This window comes from Mustelus asterias, chromosome 15, assembly GCF_964213995.1.
Source record: "Mustelus asterias chromosome 15, sMusAst1.hap1.1, whole genome shotgun sequence".
NCBI lineage: Eukaryota > Metazoa > Chordata > Chondrichthyes > Carcharhiniformes > Triakidae > Mustelus > Mustelus asterias.
The window spans coordinates 45930098-45945962 of record NC_135815.1 but is presented as its reverse complement, the minus strand read 5'-3'; the positions used below and the strand labels follow the sequence as shown (position 1 = coordinate 45945962).

General features: G+C 40.8%; 1 protein-coding gene across 2 annotated transcripts in view; it reads left to right on the top strand.

Moving 5' to 3' along the window:
- nrxn1a (neurexin 1a) overlaps positions 1-15865 on the top strand; it is a 1876664-nt gene that overhangs the window by 987161 nt on the left and 873638 nt on the right. For both annotated transcript variants that reach the window (XM_078229844.1, XM_078229842.1), the window contains 2 exons: positions 5219-5422; positions 9832-9858. In XM_078229844.1, the coding sequence (XP_078085970.1) occupies positions 5219-5422; positions 9832-9858 (231 nt within the window). The remainder of the gene's footprint in view (positions 1-5218; positions 5423-9831; positions 9859-15865) is intronic.

Below are 15865 nucleotides of genomic sequence, written 5' to 3'. Positions count from 1 at the left end.
CATCAACTCTCATCAGGGAGTTTCCATGCAGGTCTGTGCACGCCACCCAGGGACTAGCCACGACAGCTTTGAGCTGAGATAGTCAGACATCCTTGGGCTCTTTGAAGGCCAGTCCAGGCTGTCAGGATGGCTCGTCGGGGACAAGGGCTACCTGCTGATCCTTACTGGTGACGCCTGTGCAGAGGCTTGAGACCAAGACAGAAACCCATTATAATGAAGCCCACGCTGCAACCCGGTCTGTAGTAAATCAGTGGAAGGGCTTGATGAAAATGCGGTTCCACTGCCTGGACCACTCTGGGGGTGCCCTGCAGTATGACCATGTGCACACCTTATGGATTATAATTGTCTGCTGCGTCCTGCACCACATTGTGCAGCAGCAGGGAGACCAGCTAGTGGAGGAGGAGAAGGAGGAGCGGCGACAGGGCCAAGTGGGTGTCCTGCCATATGAGGAGCCAGAGGATGGAGGGCATACGGCGATGGCAGGTGCCTGGCAGGGCAGGGCAATGAGGGAAGCCTTGATAGCAGCCCGCTTCACATAGGTGATGCTAGGCAGTGTAGGGGCTGCTCCGAACACACTTCCACTACACGGCAGAAGCCACTGCAGCTGCCACCCCCACAACCCCAAACTGTCCCCTCAACCCACATGACCCTTCCCCACCCTCTCTCATCCCTTCCCCACCCTCTTTCATCCCACCACTCCATCCCCAAGAAAACTCACAACCGGTTAAAGGGCCGGGTCTGGCACTGGTAGCGAATCATTTGTGAAGGCTGGAGGATGATGATGGTGACTCGTTGTAAAGCACACTGAGATCCTGTCCCTGGTGCCACTCAAGTCTGATTCCCACCTTTTCTCTGAATGCACAGTGTCACCTTGGCCCACGTAGCAGTAAAGGTTGGGAACACAAGTGTATTTTTGGGCAATGGGTTGGGGGGCGTGATAGGGGGTCCTGCTTGACTAAGGGTCCGGTGGATGGTGGGGAAAGTAGGGCAGGCAATCTGTAACATTTGACCGAGTTTAGCACACACAAAAGTCAGTGCTTCGATGCATGGGATTGGGAACACTCAGCTCTGTGGGGGGAGAATCAGACACAAATTAGTCACTGCTGAGGGGGGCAAATAACAGTTTGTTATGCTCTTAACATTTAACACAACTTAACCCTGGCTACTGCTGACCTTCACCCATTCCCTCCAAGTGAACCGACACGTTTCTAATCATGTGTGGCCTACTGCTTTGTCGAGGTGCTCCCCCAGGATGCACATTGGAGGTGGAGGTGTCCAGCTGTGATCCACACCCTGTTGCCTGTGATGCCCTTGGCGGCCATCCCCTGGGTGGCCGAAACCTGGAGGGCCCCGGCTGACTTGCGGATGACATTGTTTCTGTGCCACCCTGTTCAAGCAGCTGGCCCGGAGATGCCCCGGTGTGAGGAAAGAGGGAATCGGAATGTCTCGGGATGTTTGGAGTCTCCTGAGTGGAAGGCCTTCCTCCCCCTTTGGGGTGCCCAGAGGCCCCAGGGATACTCCATGGGATGCCAGGGTAGCTGGACTGAGCTCCAGAATCTCCAGCTTCATCTGGCTCTGCCAGACCAGATGCGTCTGCCCCATAGACTATGATCCCTCGGCCCTGGCCCTCAGAGACTGGGCCAAGCTCTGGAGCCACTCTGCTACAAAATTCTGTGAGTGAGCCAGGCTCTGTAGCCCCTCAGCATTAGCCCTCTGAGACTGGGCTAAGTTGCCAAGGCCTACCGCCACAGCCTGCTGTGTCCCCAGAATGCCAGTGTGAGTCCCAACCATGGCCAACAGTGTCGACACCATGCCTCGACACCCATGACCATGGACCAGTGTGCCTCCTGAATGCCGGCGACAGCCTTGGCCATGGCCCGCTGTGTCTCCAGGATGGCCTGGACCCTGTCACCCATGAGGCCTAATCCCTGACCCAGACTTTCTACTGCAGACACCACCCTTGCGGTATTGGCCTGGTTCCCATATTATGCTGGTACCACCTTCTGCGACAGCACTCTGTTTGACTCCTCTAAACAGCCTTGCAGTCTCTGACAGCCCATCCCCAACTTCTTGGGTTTTCTGATGCATCGCCACGAGCTTCAGGATGATGCTCACCTACATGCCGGATGCTGACCTGGCTGTTGGTCACCATTCCAGGCATTGATTCTCCCCCTGTCAGCTCCAGGGCAAGCTGCTTGCAGATTGTCAGGTGCCATAGCTCAAGCACACCGCCATCAGTCTGTGCCCTCTCTCGCCGGTCGTGTGGATTTTTTTCCTGTGGGGAGATAGGGGGGATTGAAAGCATGGATATATTGAAATGCATGGGGTGCAATGTGTGTCTGAGTTTTGGAGCTTGTATTGGCCATTTCGGGGAAAAAGGTCACATCTGGGGGGTGCTTTGAGGGTAGGGGGAAAGGGGTTGGATGCAGTTCTGGGAGTGGAGTGGGGGGGGGGGATGAGGCTGTTTTTGGATGCCCTTCAGGTGTCTGAGCATGGTTTAACATGGTTAGTCCAGCACATGTGCAGATTTAAGAATGTGATGCACGCTCACTCTTGCTGCCCGAAGAAGATTGTTCAGTTTCTTATGACACTGTTCCCTGGACCAAGGTATCAAGGTCCTGGCATTAACTGCAGCTGTAACCTCCCCTACAATGCCTTTGCGGCGTGACCCCTTGGGTGACAGCCCTGAGTGGGGAACAGCAGCTGGCAGTTCTCCTCCACTGTGTCCAGCAGGCGGGCCTGGTAAGCATGACAGAACCTCAGGGCAGGTTTCTTTTAGCCATCTTCCTGGCATGACTGGCTGTGTGCTCATTATTGCAGCTTATATATAGCTCTGGCTTGTTAGGGGAGTGAGATGCAGTCAGTTTGGGCCAGTCATTGGCCCATTAATAAAAGTTCCTTGTGAGAAATGAGAAGGGAACCTGGTTTCAATAGAGGGTAAGCCATCTCCGAAGGTGCAGGGTGGCAGGAGGGGAAGGTCAGCGATGTCTGTGGTGGGGGGAAAGTGTGCCAGCAATATCTGTAGGGGGGGGGGGAGCGGGGAAGGGGAGGCCAGTGATGTCCGTGGAGGGGGGTGAAAAAGAAGGCCAGCGATGTCCATTGACATGGGTGGGGGAAGGGGAGGCCAGCGATGTCTGTGTGGATGGTAGGGAGGAAGGGAGTAGGTAAGGGGAGCCAGCGATGTCCGTGAGGGGAGAAGGGGTGCCAGTGAAATCCGTGGAGGTGGGGAGGGGGAAGGGGAGGCCAGCGATGTCCGTGGAGGGGGGATGGAAAGGAAGGCCAGCGATGTCCATTGACATGGGTGGGGGAAGGGGAGGCCAGAGATGTCTGTGTGGGTGGGGGGGAGGAGGAAGGGGGTGGGTAAGGGGATGCCAGCGATGTCCATGAGGGGGGAAGGGGTGCCAGTGAAGTCCGTGAAGGCGGGGAGAGGGAAGGGGAGGCCAGCAATGTCCGTGGAGGGTGGGCGGGGGAAGGGAAGGCCAGCAGTGTGCGGGGGTGGTCTGAGGCCAGCGATGAAGCCAACGATGTCTGTGGGGTGTTGAAGCCAGTGATCTCAATGCTGGGAGGTTTTTAGGATCTCCCAGTGAAGTGCACATGCACGGGGTCCCACTCATCATGCCTATTTCAACCTCTTCTGCAGAAATAGGCCGTGCCTTCTGGTTTTTAATGATAACCGCATGCTAGTGGCCTCTCCAGTGCACAGAGAGTGGGAGATTCATTTCGGGAAACACACTGGAAAAACCAGCACGATTTACTCCAATTTTCACACGACTTTGACACTTTGAAATTTTTGGGGAGAAATCTGCCCCTTGCATTTATATGATGATTGGTGTCAGCTGTGGGAAAGTGCAATCAAGTATCTTGAGAAACATGAAGGGATAGGGTGGTATGCTGGTGAAGTGGTTAGCACTCGGGACGTGGGTTCCATTCCCAGATTGGGTCACTGTCTGTGCGGAGTTTGCACGTTCTCTCCATGTGTGCATGGGTTTCCTCCGGGTACTCCAGTTTCCTCCCACAGTCTGAAAGACGTGCTGGTTCGGTGCATTAGTCATGCTAAATTCTCCCTCAGACGCCGGAGTGTGACGACTCTGGGATTTTCACAGGAACTTCATTGCAGTGTTAATGTAAGCCTACTCGTCACACTAATAAATAATTAAAATAAAAATACTCTGGATCCTGGAATCTGAAACAGAAACAGAAAATGCTGGAAAATCTCAGCAGGTCTGACCAGCAGATCTATGAAGACTGATCCAGACTCAAAACATTGGCTCTATTCTCTCTTCACAAATACTTTCAGACTTGCTGAGATTTTCCAGCATTTTCCGTTTTTGATCTTGAGGAACATGTTGCTGGCAGACTTAACCTGAACTGCAGATAACCAAATACAAAGCACTGAGCTCCAATGCATTGATGTCCTGTTCTTCCTGACTTGTGTAATGCAATCTGCATAGATGTTAAGTATTTGCCATTTGATTTTAATCCAAAGTTAGGATTTCTTTCTTTTAACTCAGGTTTCAGACACATTTGGCTCAAAAGAGAAGATAAATCTTTATTAATCTCACTTCATCTAAACCTCATTGGTGTTCTACTTGATCTCAGAATAAATTGACCTTTTTCTTTGGAAAATGGTCTTGCTTTGTTCTGTTCATAATTTTTTCTAACGTAAGGAGTGACATAGTCTGGGAGAGAAAGTTACTCTAGTGTATATAAATCAGTGTGACCCATGATTGAATTAAATTGTTCATTTAATTATCTACTTTGAACAAGAAAGGTTTCATGTGATTTGAGAAAATGATTCAGGGAGTCAAATGTTATACTACCAATACATTTGTTTTAAGTTTCTTTTTAAATAGCATAAGTAGATCAAAATTTCACATTTTTATGTTTTATCAAAACATATGTTTTAAAGATTGGTTGATAGAATTATTGTGATTTTTAAAAAATGGTTTGTAAGAGCAGTTTGTGTTTGTATAGAAAACACTTTAGGTCCAATGAACAGGGTTTTAAATCACACATGCAGAACAAAACTAAGAAGTCCAATAAAGTAAATAGCCTTTGCAAACCACAAGCAATATCAAAAGCAGATTGCCAGATAACAGTAAAAAGTGTCAATATTTGATGGCAAGTGTTTAGAAATATTTGAAAGTGAAGGTTATTATAATATCATCATTTACTGAAGTGCTTTCAAGATTTTTGTTCCCTCTGCATTTTTTAACAGAAGCAACAATACTGAGCTATGATGGAAGCAAGTTTATGAAAATCCAACTACCTGTTGTAATGCACACAGAAGCAGAGGATGTATCACTGCGATTTGTGTCCCAGCGAGCCTATGGAATCTTAATGGCAACAACGTCCCGGGATTCAGCAGATACTCTGAGACTGGAACTTGATGGTGGTCGTGTCAAACTTACTGTCAACCTAGGTAACATCCATTTCAGCATTGCATCATCATACTTTTGAATAGATGTTTTAAATGGTTCATAAGGTTGCTTTCAGAATGTGTTTGAAATTTTTTTAAAAAGGACTTAACAAGAATGAAAGATGCAAGAAAACTTGTTGCCATATGTTACAAGCCCATCTTTTGAGACTTGGCTTTTTCCATGAAAACAAAATTATCATTTCTGTTTCATCATGAATTATACATTTTTAAAGTGTTTATTATGCTAAAAGTACAACTTTCTTTCTCAGATGCATTTAATTTCTTTCATACTTCAGTTTTGCATCTTTTTATAATCTGAAGCAAGAAGCCCATCTGTGTAGAGTTGTAAAAGGTATTGCAGCCAACACACAGTCAGACATTGCATATTATAATAGACCAAAAATAATCTTCAAGGAAGATTGCCATTGCTCTGCCGCTTGATACTTAAAACAACTAGAATTGTTCTCAGATGAACCATCAGGGGTTTTTACAAGTAGCTATGATTATTTGGATATGCCTTTATGGTAATTTCCCCATGGGAAATATTTATGGAGTGGCTTAAAAATTGCAGACATATTAGTATCTTGCTCTAGTCTCTAGGTTATAGACTATTCATGAACAGTAGGATATATTTGAGTCTTTCCCAGCTCAGATATCATATTTTATTACAAATGTGCAGCAATCTGTAAAATATAGATACAGAAGAGAGAGAAAGTTTGTGATTTCCAGCTCCAGTCAGAGTACAAAAATATAATCCTGTTTTAGCTATAAAAATTAGAGCCACATTATGATTATCTAAGTCTATATTACTTAGGGTAGTTAGACAAGGTTGAAAAACTTGGAACAATATTATTTTGTCTCATCTTTCGGAAGGTATATATTTAGCAATTTCTAACTGTAAGTGGTGGTAAATTGAACATTAACTGATCCTTGAATGATTATATGGGCTTCTGCTTTTATCACTTTATTTTTAACAAATGCAGTATTCAGTCGACTCATTCTAATCATATTTATCTTTTACAAGTCCATTTTTATTGTATTGTGGTGATAGTTACACCCTTGTTTTGGTTCAAAAGATGGTACACAACCCTTCAAAGGCCAAGGTCTGCGGCCCTAAGCAAACAGCCATGCGAACAAGAATGTGCAGCCTCTTTTACAGTGAAAATGCTTGCTTTAGTCTCACTCAAACATATTTTTGAGACAAATGAGGAAAAGAGGTAAATTATACTTAAAAGAAAAAGTTGAAATGTGTACACGTTTCAAGTATACTACGAGTTTGCATTGCTGAACACCATGGTTTAAAATATGTATGCTTAAACACACTTTGTCAGGTTAATGAAGATGAGTTTGTAATGTTGATGAAATCTGTTGCATCTCTATTTTGTTCATATTAGTGAGTACAGACTTTCTGAGATAAGGAATCTTTCTGACAACCGCCCAAGATTGCATCATGTGTTTCCATCTATTACATAAAATTGTAACATTCCCAATGTTGCTCATTCTCTTCCCAATGTACGATGCCAGTGCATTGAACAATTTTTCCAAAAAGGCCATTTCCCTCTCCTCCATCATATACAATTTAATTACCCTGTACAAAGAAGATCCCACCACATTTTCTTGGAACTGGAATTTAAAGCTTTGATTGAAATGACTTGATTTGTGGCAATGTTAAGATCTAGCTCATTTTCCAGCTGGTCTCCCATGGAAATGCAACTCTTAATCCCTGGAATTTCAGAATTTGTCAATTTATAATTGGTCAGATTGCTGGATGCATGCTTGTGTAGCATATGAAGGGACTCTCATTGTTGTCCCTTCCTCAAGTTAGGTCCTGTGAAACTTCAGATCTGGAGTTGCAAAGAATCCTGATTATAATTGTCATTCTGGAGCAAATTCAAGCTTTTTAGTCAGGAATATAGCTCTTTCAATGCAGTTACTTGGCCATCAAATGAATTTATTATTTTTTGATAAAACCTGTTACACTTGCTATTAACCCACCAGTTGGTTGAAATTTGATGGTTTTAAGACAATTCTTCAGATTGGATGACATTAATAAACGTCTTGAGCTTTGCATCACACTTTAGGACCAAAATACAGTACACCCCTCCACCACTGCCTACGAAAACAGAGAATTTGGCACTCGGTCAAATTTCCATTCACCGCAGTGGGACTGGAGAATCCCAGCCACAGATGAGGTCAGAGAATCCTGGCCTATAATGCTCCTCGAACTCTCTATTATGGTAGATTACTCAAGTGTTTTAAGGCAAACAACAATCCATGTTTCATCTATTTTCCTCACCACTAAATGTTTTTAACCAGCAATTATTTGCATCACAGAGTTTTACTGGGAAATTTTGTCAATACATAACATCCTACCAAACCATTATTTGGAATGGCATACTGTACAGAAAGAGTACTCTCCCATTGAAGAGAAGGCAAAGTACCACTGGACGAAAAGGTTCTATCTGTTAGGTTCTCACATTTTTTGAAGGTGACAATAATAAATCATTCTTCCCACAGTCAAAAAAATAAAAATGCCAAGTAGTCTATCAAATGAACAACAGCAGTCTCACTTGAATGGAACATTGGAAACAGAACTTGAATGAGAGGGATGTAAAACAATCTAAAGGTCCAATAAATTTTCCAATGCTCTTTGACCTCAAAAGCCCTAGAATTATGAGAATCTATAGCATTTGCCTCCGTCCCTACCTAATAATTCTTGCCACATAATTACATACATGTTATCATTTTTTTCTGCTTTCTATTTCACTCGACAATCTATTTTTACAACAGTTCCTGTTACTGTCTGACTCACCACAGATCCCACCCCAGCTTGTCCCACAATAGTCGAGCATTTTTATTGTTTTCGTGGATGCATTCCTTAATCAAAATATTCACCCCATAGAATGGAATGATTGCAAGGTTTTGATTGTGATTTAGAATGTGAACATAATTTTCTTTTTACCCATATCAGAAAAAAGAAACCCAATTTATTAATCCTGAAGCAGTTTCAACATCATTCAGATTAATACCTGCAATAGCTTCATGCCTGAGTCACTGCTTTCTATTAAATCTGTGTATTGTCTTTAACTGGGAAATTGCTCTGAACTTCTGTACTCGATGCAAATGAGGAGATTATAATATGGATAAGTGAATTGGCCTTCCAGAGCACTATTTTAATCAGCTCCAAATGAAGTAACCAATCTGCATCAAATGCAAAGCTCAAGTTATGAATTACAGGACCACTGTTGACCATACTATGACTGGAATATTCGCTTGTATCCCCCACCCTCATAATTAAATAACAAGAGTGCTGCAAGCATCTCCTGTGGTACCATTTCCAGTGACTCCAAAAGTAAGGTTTTCCTTGTTTAATAATCAATATGTTTTAAAACAGTTATTGAGGTGTTTAAAAGCACAGCATTTCTTGTAAGGAGATGTGTACACTTTGGTCTTTGGCTGTTTGCAACCACTTTTCTGTTGCGGTTGACGACACATGACAAACCCAGCTACATGAAAATAAACCTGGAATTTATATGAATGAAATTCTTCAAGGGTGTTTAAGATTATCTTGATCAAGGAGCATACACCTGTCTAAATATTTTTCTGTAGAACTTATGACGCTCTTCCCTATCTTCATAGTTAATGTAACATTTTCAGTTTTTCTTGCTTTTTGTTGAATGCAAAGGGAAAGTGTATGATTCAATTGTTTAAATACAGCAAAAAAAATTTGCAAGTATTTTTAAAATGGGGATATATTCAAATATTTTACAAGTTCTGGTTCAGAGATCTTTTCCACAACCGTAAAAATGATTTGCTTTAATTACATTGTGCCTTCACACAAATATCTGATGATTGTGCACTTTTTCCACACTTAAGTTACATTCCTAAATCACTGATACATTTCAGGTTTTGGTTTTTAATTCTTTTATGCAAGCAAATTAATGTAATTTTTGTTTTAAACCTTTGAAGAATCTAGCAGTGGTCGAAGCTAGGTGATCTTGCCAAATTACAACTTGTACCACAGTATGATGGAGCACTGCTTATTTTCAAAGTAGACTGTTGTGTTCTTTCACACATGAGGAAAGGCCTGTGGCTTGTCTAGATCAAATATCTTCGACATGAGAAAAATATTATTTTTATCTAGGTTTGGGGATCATGTAGCTGATGTTTGCAGGTGGCCATCTTATGTTCTATTTTAATTCAAGACATATAGTAGGCCAAATAATAGATTGCATGGTGCAAAAGCCACTCCGTTATTAAGATTTGTTAACAGGACATAGGAAATTCCAGAGTAAAATGGCCACATTTGCGTGTGTCTGTCCCCGGAAGGGTGGAATGTAATTTTTGTGGATGTCTGCAGCTGTTACCTTGAAGGATATAATTTCATTTTTCATCTATTCTTCCCTATCTAGACTGTATCAGGATTAACTGTAATAACAGTAAGTTGCTGTTCAAAGCTTTTTCACTCTTTCTCTTCTACTTTTAAAACAATTTACAAAAGTAGAACTATATCTTTTCATAGACTCTCAAATATATTTTAAGAAATTGAAATGTACTGATTTGTTTAGAGATAGAATATACAAGACACTTGTCAGGGTGTTAAAAAATGTTTTTTAATGCATTTTTTCAACAAAACCTTTCTCTTGAGTAGTTTTTTTTCAGCATACAGGCTTAGATTTATTCAGTAATATGTATGGAATTCAGGAGATAAAGGCATGCCTTTCATTAAGTCTTTGTTGCTTAAGAACTATGTGACAAAGTAAGAGCACATAATGTATTTGGGAAAGATTAAGGTAATTTTAGAGTTTAATGTATTGAATGTGAGATGGGTCTTGTGTAGATATCCATACTCCCAAGACTCCAATTGAAGAAATATTTTTTTACACCCTGTTTACTGCACATCAATGGTGGGTTGGAATCACAAATACATTAATTTAACACATAATATGCATGATTTCTCTTTAAATATGCTTCAGATAATGCATGGAAAAATATATGTATTTGCATGACTTTTGAAGGTTTTTAAATGTAGAAAAGGAAAGGATTGTGACTTTTCTTCTAATAATTACACTTGCAGAAAAGTCCAGTGGTAATCATTTTGCCAAACTAAAATGCTGAAAGAACTCTGAGATTGGTATCAACACACTTAATCGCATGACTAACATAACAGCAGTTTGAGAAATGCTCTGAAATAACATTATTTTAATGTCCTAATAAAGTAATAGTGGTATATTTGTTAACATAATTTTCCCGTTCCACAAAATTGTTGCCACTTTATTAACCTGTAAACAGACAGAAAAGTTGATTTAACAATTCTCCAAAAACAATCAAGATACAATAACCTTTCAATATTGCATTCCTAATTAAATACTAACACATTTGTATTGTCTTCAAACAATTCTCTTGGAAATAATTTCTGTGAATGCCTACATCCATCCTATTTTAGTCAAGTACGGAAAGTAACTGAAGATAAACTTTTGTAAGATTATCACTCATTAAAAATGGTAATAAAGAAGTGTACATGTATCTCAAATGTAACCTACCATAATGTGATAGTTTAGGTATAACCTTAATTTCTCAGAATTTTCATATGAAAGGATGCTCCCATCTAGTCGTGGATTTTTCAGACGCATTTTTGAACCGCATTGTTTGTTGGTTCTGTGTTATTTTATTACTATATCTATTTATATGGTGCAATGAAAACATTTTAAAATTTAGTAGGATATACACTGTTGGTGAGATGATAAGTTCATGTACATTAGCAATTGCAAACCTACTACAGTCTCTTACATGACACATTCCCGAGAGGGGACCAATCCTTTTTGATCACTAATTCACAGGCATTCTTAACCACTTGGGATATGATTAGCACCCAGAAGACAGAAAATGCACATTACATCATCAAATTTGGACAACTGAGGCAGCAGTTATAACAACTGATGCCACTGTTTACCTTCAGTCTTTATATCTCACATGAAGAAATGGGGTTGGTTTGTTGGATTCTATCGATAATATCCATAATATGTTTTCCTACCTAAGCAATTACTTTTCTGAAGATGTGTTTCCTTTATATGTCTCTAAAAGGTTACTTTTACACTTTCTCCAAAGGGAAAATAAGTGTTATTTCACTCCTGGTATTTCTCCTCATTTTGAATGAGGAGTGCCTCAGGGGCACATACATTCGTTCACCACTAGGAGAGCAATATAACCTTAAGAGTCTGTTTGAATCTGGCACAGGTGTATGCTTTCTACACTGCTCCGATCTAATTTAAAGTGATCTAGTTTAGAGTCTTTATGCTGCCAATTCTCAAACACAGTTTACAAGGGAAAGGAAGGTCAGAAATCAGGAAGTAATTTGAAACCGATGTCGACCCTTGAGTTGCTCATTCACTACTGCAGCCTCAGCTAAAAGTATGGAATTAGCTGCAGTGATTTAACGATACATTTCCAGAAGCCTAAATCAACACTCCAAACACCATAGGTTCAGGTAAGTGAAGTCTTGGGAATTATTTTGTGTGGATTTGGTAGTAGTTTGTAAATTATTATAGCCACTAGCTTCAGTACTCTTGGTAGCACAGTGCCATTGTGACATTCTTCTTTGTACCATGATTCATTTATAGTTTGTGTATAATGGAGCAAAGTCTAATAATGGAAAGTTAGCTACTACACTTTGCCAGGTCCTTTTCGATGACATTACTGAACTGGCTTTGTTTTGGCATCAACATCCATGGTCTCCCAATTCAGTTGGAACTCATAGCTTATTTAGAGTTGATGAAAACAGCCTCCACAGTCAATTACCCTGACTTTCATATTTCCTGTTTCCAGTTAAGTGCAAGAAGCAAAGACCATTTCCTTCTTTGATTGAAATGTTTCTCCTTTGCCTTATGATAGTAAATCAGGTCCAAAACTGAAACCCTGCAGATGTGAAGCACAGACTGTCGGTTGCAAACAAATCACGCTGATTAATTCCAGTCATTAGAACTATCACTGCAGTTTTAATTTTGACAATGATGGCTGATCTATAAGGAATAGACTTTTCAAAGAAAATCACATCCAGTCACATGGTAGGAAGATAGTTGATTTATTTTGGACATTAGGCTACTCATGCACGGAGAGATAATATTGGGATAAACTAGACATGAGGAACATTAAAGACACCTGTTGCCCATTCTCTGATAGTATCTACACTCCATGGCATGAGTCAAGGTTGGGAGCAGCTAACAAAGTTGGTATCCCACAAAACCCTTCCCCTCTATTTTTCTAATGTTTGCCAACATTTGAAACCTCTCTGCAGATGCAAAATGCCATACTCCTTCATATTAAAGATATAATTGGCATATGCTACCAGTTTGCTTCATAAACTTCTGGACACTGCATTACCAGTAAGATGAAATGTTCAACAGAAGTGCTAATGCCTGCTCCACTACATGTTATGGATTCCATGGCATAATTTGAAGCAAAGTAGGGAGAATTTGTGATTTGGTTAACATTCATCCTTCAGTCAGGACCACTAAAAAAGATTTATTGATCAAGCATCTAGTTGCTGTTTATGAGATCCTGTCATCCAGAAAATTACTGCCATACTGCTTGTATAAGAATAGTCTCAGTATTTCAGAATAATATATATATGAAGTACTTTCATATATTTCTAAGGTGGTGTAACACAGATTTTTCTTGGAGCTAAAATGATGTGGCAAAATATAGATTTCATAAATCTTCTTTATAATTTAGGTGTGACATTGTATTTGAAATCTTTGCAAATGGTTCATTCCAACAAATTGTATTACTCTTTAATGTTCTCATTATGATGCACCATAGGGTTATCAGATTCAAATTTTTGTTTATGATTCACAGTAAGGTGACCTTCTAAACTAAATTGAACAATTGTGAAATGTACTTTGGAAGCCTGAGGGATATTTGATGTGAGTATTTAAAATTTCACTCTGGCATTATAAATAACACACTTCTAATATTGGATGTTAGAGCAGATTGTTTCTTCAAGCACAGGAAGTTTTTTTACTATATGAAACCTATATTAATTTCATCTGAGAGTGCTCAGAGTTAGCATTCTGTATCCCAGACAAATATGTTTTCTTATTTGACAAGACAAGGTCGATCTTGGGTTAGAAGATGTTATTTATCTCGATTTTCAATTTTGTAATTGCCATAAATCAAAATTCAAGACGCATTAGTCCTATATTTGCTGTGATGTAAATGATACAACAAACTTGATTTTTCTAGTGATGCAGTTCATCAGGAGCATTTTTCACCTTGTTTGCCAATGCAGTAATCTAGTAGAGTGGATGGCCAGATTGATTGTGCTTCATTTGTATTGCAAATTTTGGGTGAATTCTGCATGGTGGGTGATCCTAGCCTTCAGAATATTGCTCGAGTGAAATCTAAATAGATATGTCTTAGAGACTGGGATGTTCACAGATCCAATTCTCAATCCATGTAGAGTTAATTGATTTAAGTGGATGGTGGTCCCAATGACACAACTGGCCTTAGCAGTAATAGTACAAGGAGTTTACTTGACACTGCCAGGCATGTTTTTGCTGGAGATAGCATGTAAAATAGGTCAGGTGGCTAGCCCACCATCATCCTGCTCACCCTGAGCTGACACCAAAGATGTACTGGTTCAGCAATTGCTGAAATTAGCAGCATGCCCACCAAATATAAATTAATAAGGCCAAATTAGGTTTGCAGGCGAGCCTGAATAACATGCTGCCTAGCCAAACTATGGCTGATAGCTGGTGTGGCGCGAAAACGGAAAGCCAACTGATTTTGGGAGGGGTGATCTATGGTCATTGAGACCCCTCCCTCTCCAAAGATATAATTCCCCTCCTTTCTTCTATGTCACCTAGCCCATTTATCTTGCACTCCAATTTCCTTTCCCCCCCCCCCCCCCCCAAAATTGCCTTCTTACCTTTCTGGGGCAGCCATCATTCTCCTTCCGGCAAGGCCGGAAGCGTCTCCATTACTGAGCTGTTATGCAACTGACCAATCTGATTGGCCAGCAACTTCCAAAGTGAGGACGATCTCTCACTGTGTAGCATAAATCGTTCAATCAATTTAGCCTGCCCAAGTGACCCATGGCCGCGCAGCAGGCTTGTTCTAGTCGTGTCGGCTTCTGGCCTCTTCCCGCTGTAAAATGCAGCCCAAGGATGGGTAAAGCTGTCAACCACTCCTGATCATTATCTAGCAATCCCTGCATGAAACCTGAATGTGTGGCTTAAGAACAGAATTGACTTCATTAGGTTTACACCATACTCAAATAGGTGACCAATGACCATTGCTAAGAATCACATTAGAGATTTCTAGTAATAGAAATTTGAGTAACGTTCAAGAGCACAGCTGTGCCATCAAAACCATTTGCTCTAGCAAGAAGTCAAATCTCTGTGAGAAGAGGAGATGGAAGGGGAAGAGATGGGGGGGAATTGGTAAAATAGGGGAAAAGTATTGTCTTTATTTGAGTTTTAACATAAACTAGCTTTATATCAAGATATTTGGCAAATATTGATGAAAATAATTCAAGTTCCAACGCACAAGCAGTTTGTTCTTTTTCCTGTAAAATGTACTTGCCTTAACATTGCAAAGCACCCAGTCACTTTGGAGGATGATTGACATGCTCTGAAAACACTCTTAAAAATTCAACTGTTCATATTTTAGACTGAAAGATCAATGTGAGGGTCATTCCAAGGTAGACATAATATAAGATCACAGGAGTAAACTTTTATCTTGATCGGGCGAAACGCTGTTCCAGTTTACTGGCTCTGCAGTAAAGAAAACTCACAGTAATTTGATGTGCATGCCTTATCCAAAATGTGCAGTATGGAAAAATTCAAGTACAGGAGCGGACACAATAGCAAGTCAGAAAAGTATCTGAGATCGAGGTTAGTCTGAAATCTCTTAATGTCTCTCTTTGTCCATTGGAACATATTCTTATAAAAATTTTTGCTACAAAGATTATTGCATTTTAAAATTGCACAAAGGACTGTAACAGTAATCACCAGCAAGATAACCAGAATTGCAAGAACAAAACAAATTGTTTAATAAATGTATTTAAATCCAAAGGGCTTGAAGTTTGGTTCTTTAGGACTACTGGATATGGTGCTACAGAAGCCAGAGTTTTCTGTATCCTATCCCCTGTAGCAGTGATTATCTGCAGCCTCTTTCTCTGGTGCATGAAGTATCATTTCCACCTGGCTGCAGTCCACTTATGACCAGTGACACACCATCTGCAAAGCCCATTTCATAACTAGCCTCTGAGGCACATACAGTGTCAGTATCTTTAGAGTAAAGGGTTAACATCAGATGCAATGGTAGTGTAATATCACATGATAGAGAGATAAATCTGGAAGCAGCAAAAGTTCAAACCTTATGCAGAGGTCTTAATATGTACATGGCTGTAACTAAAGAGGAATCATTTTTAAGCAGCTATAGTTT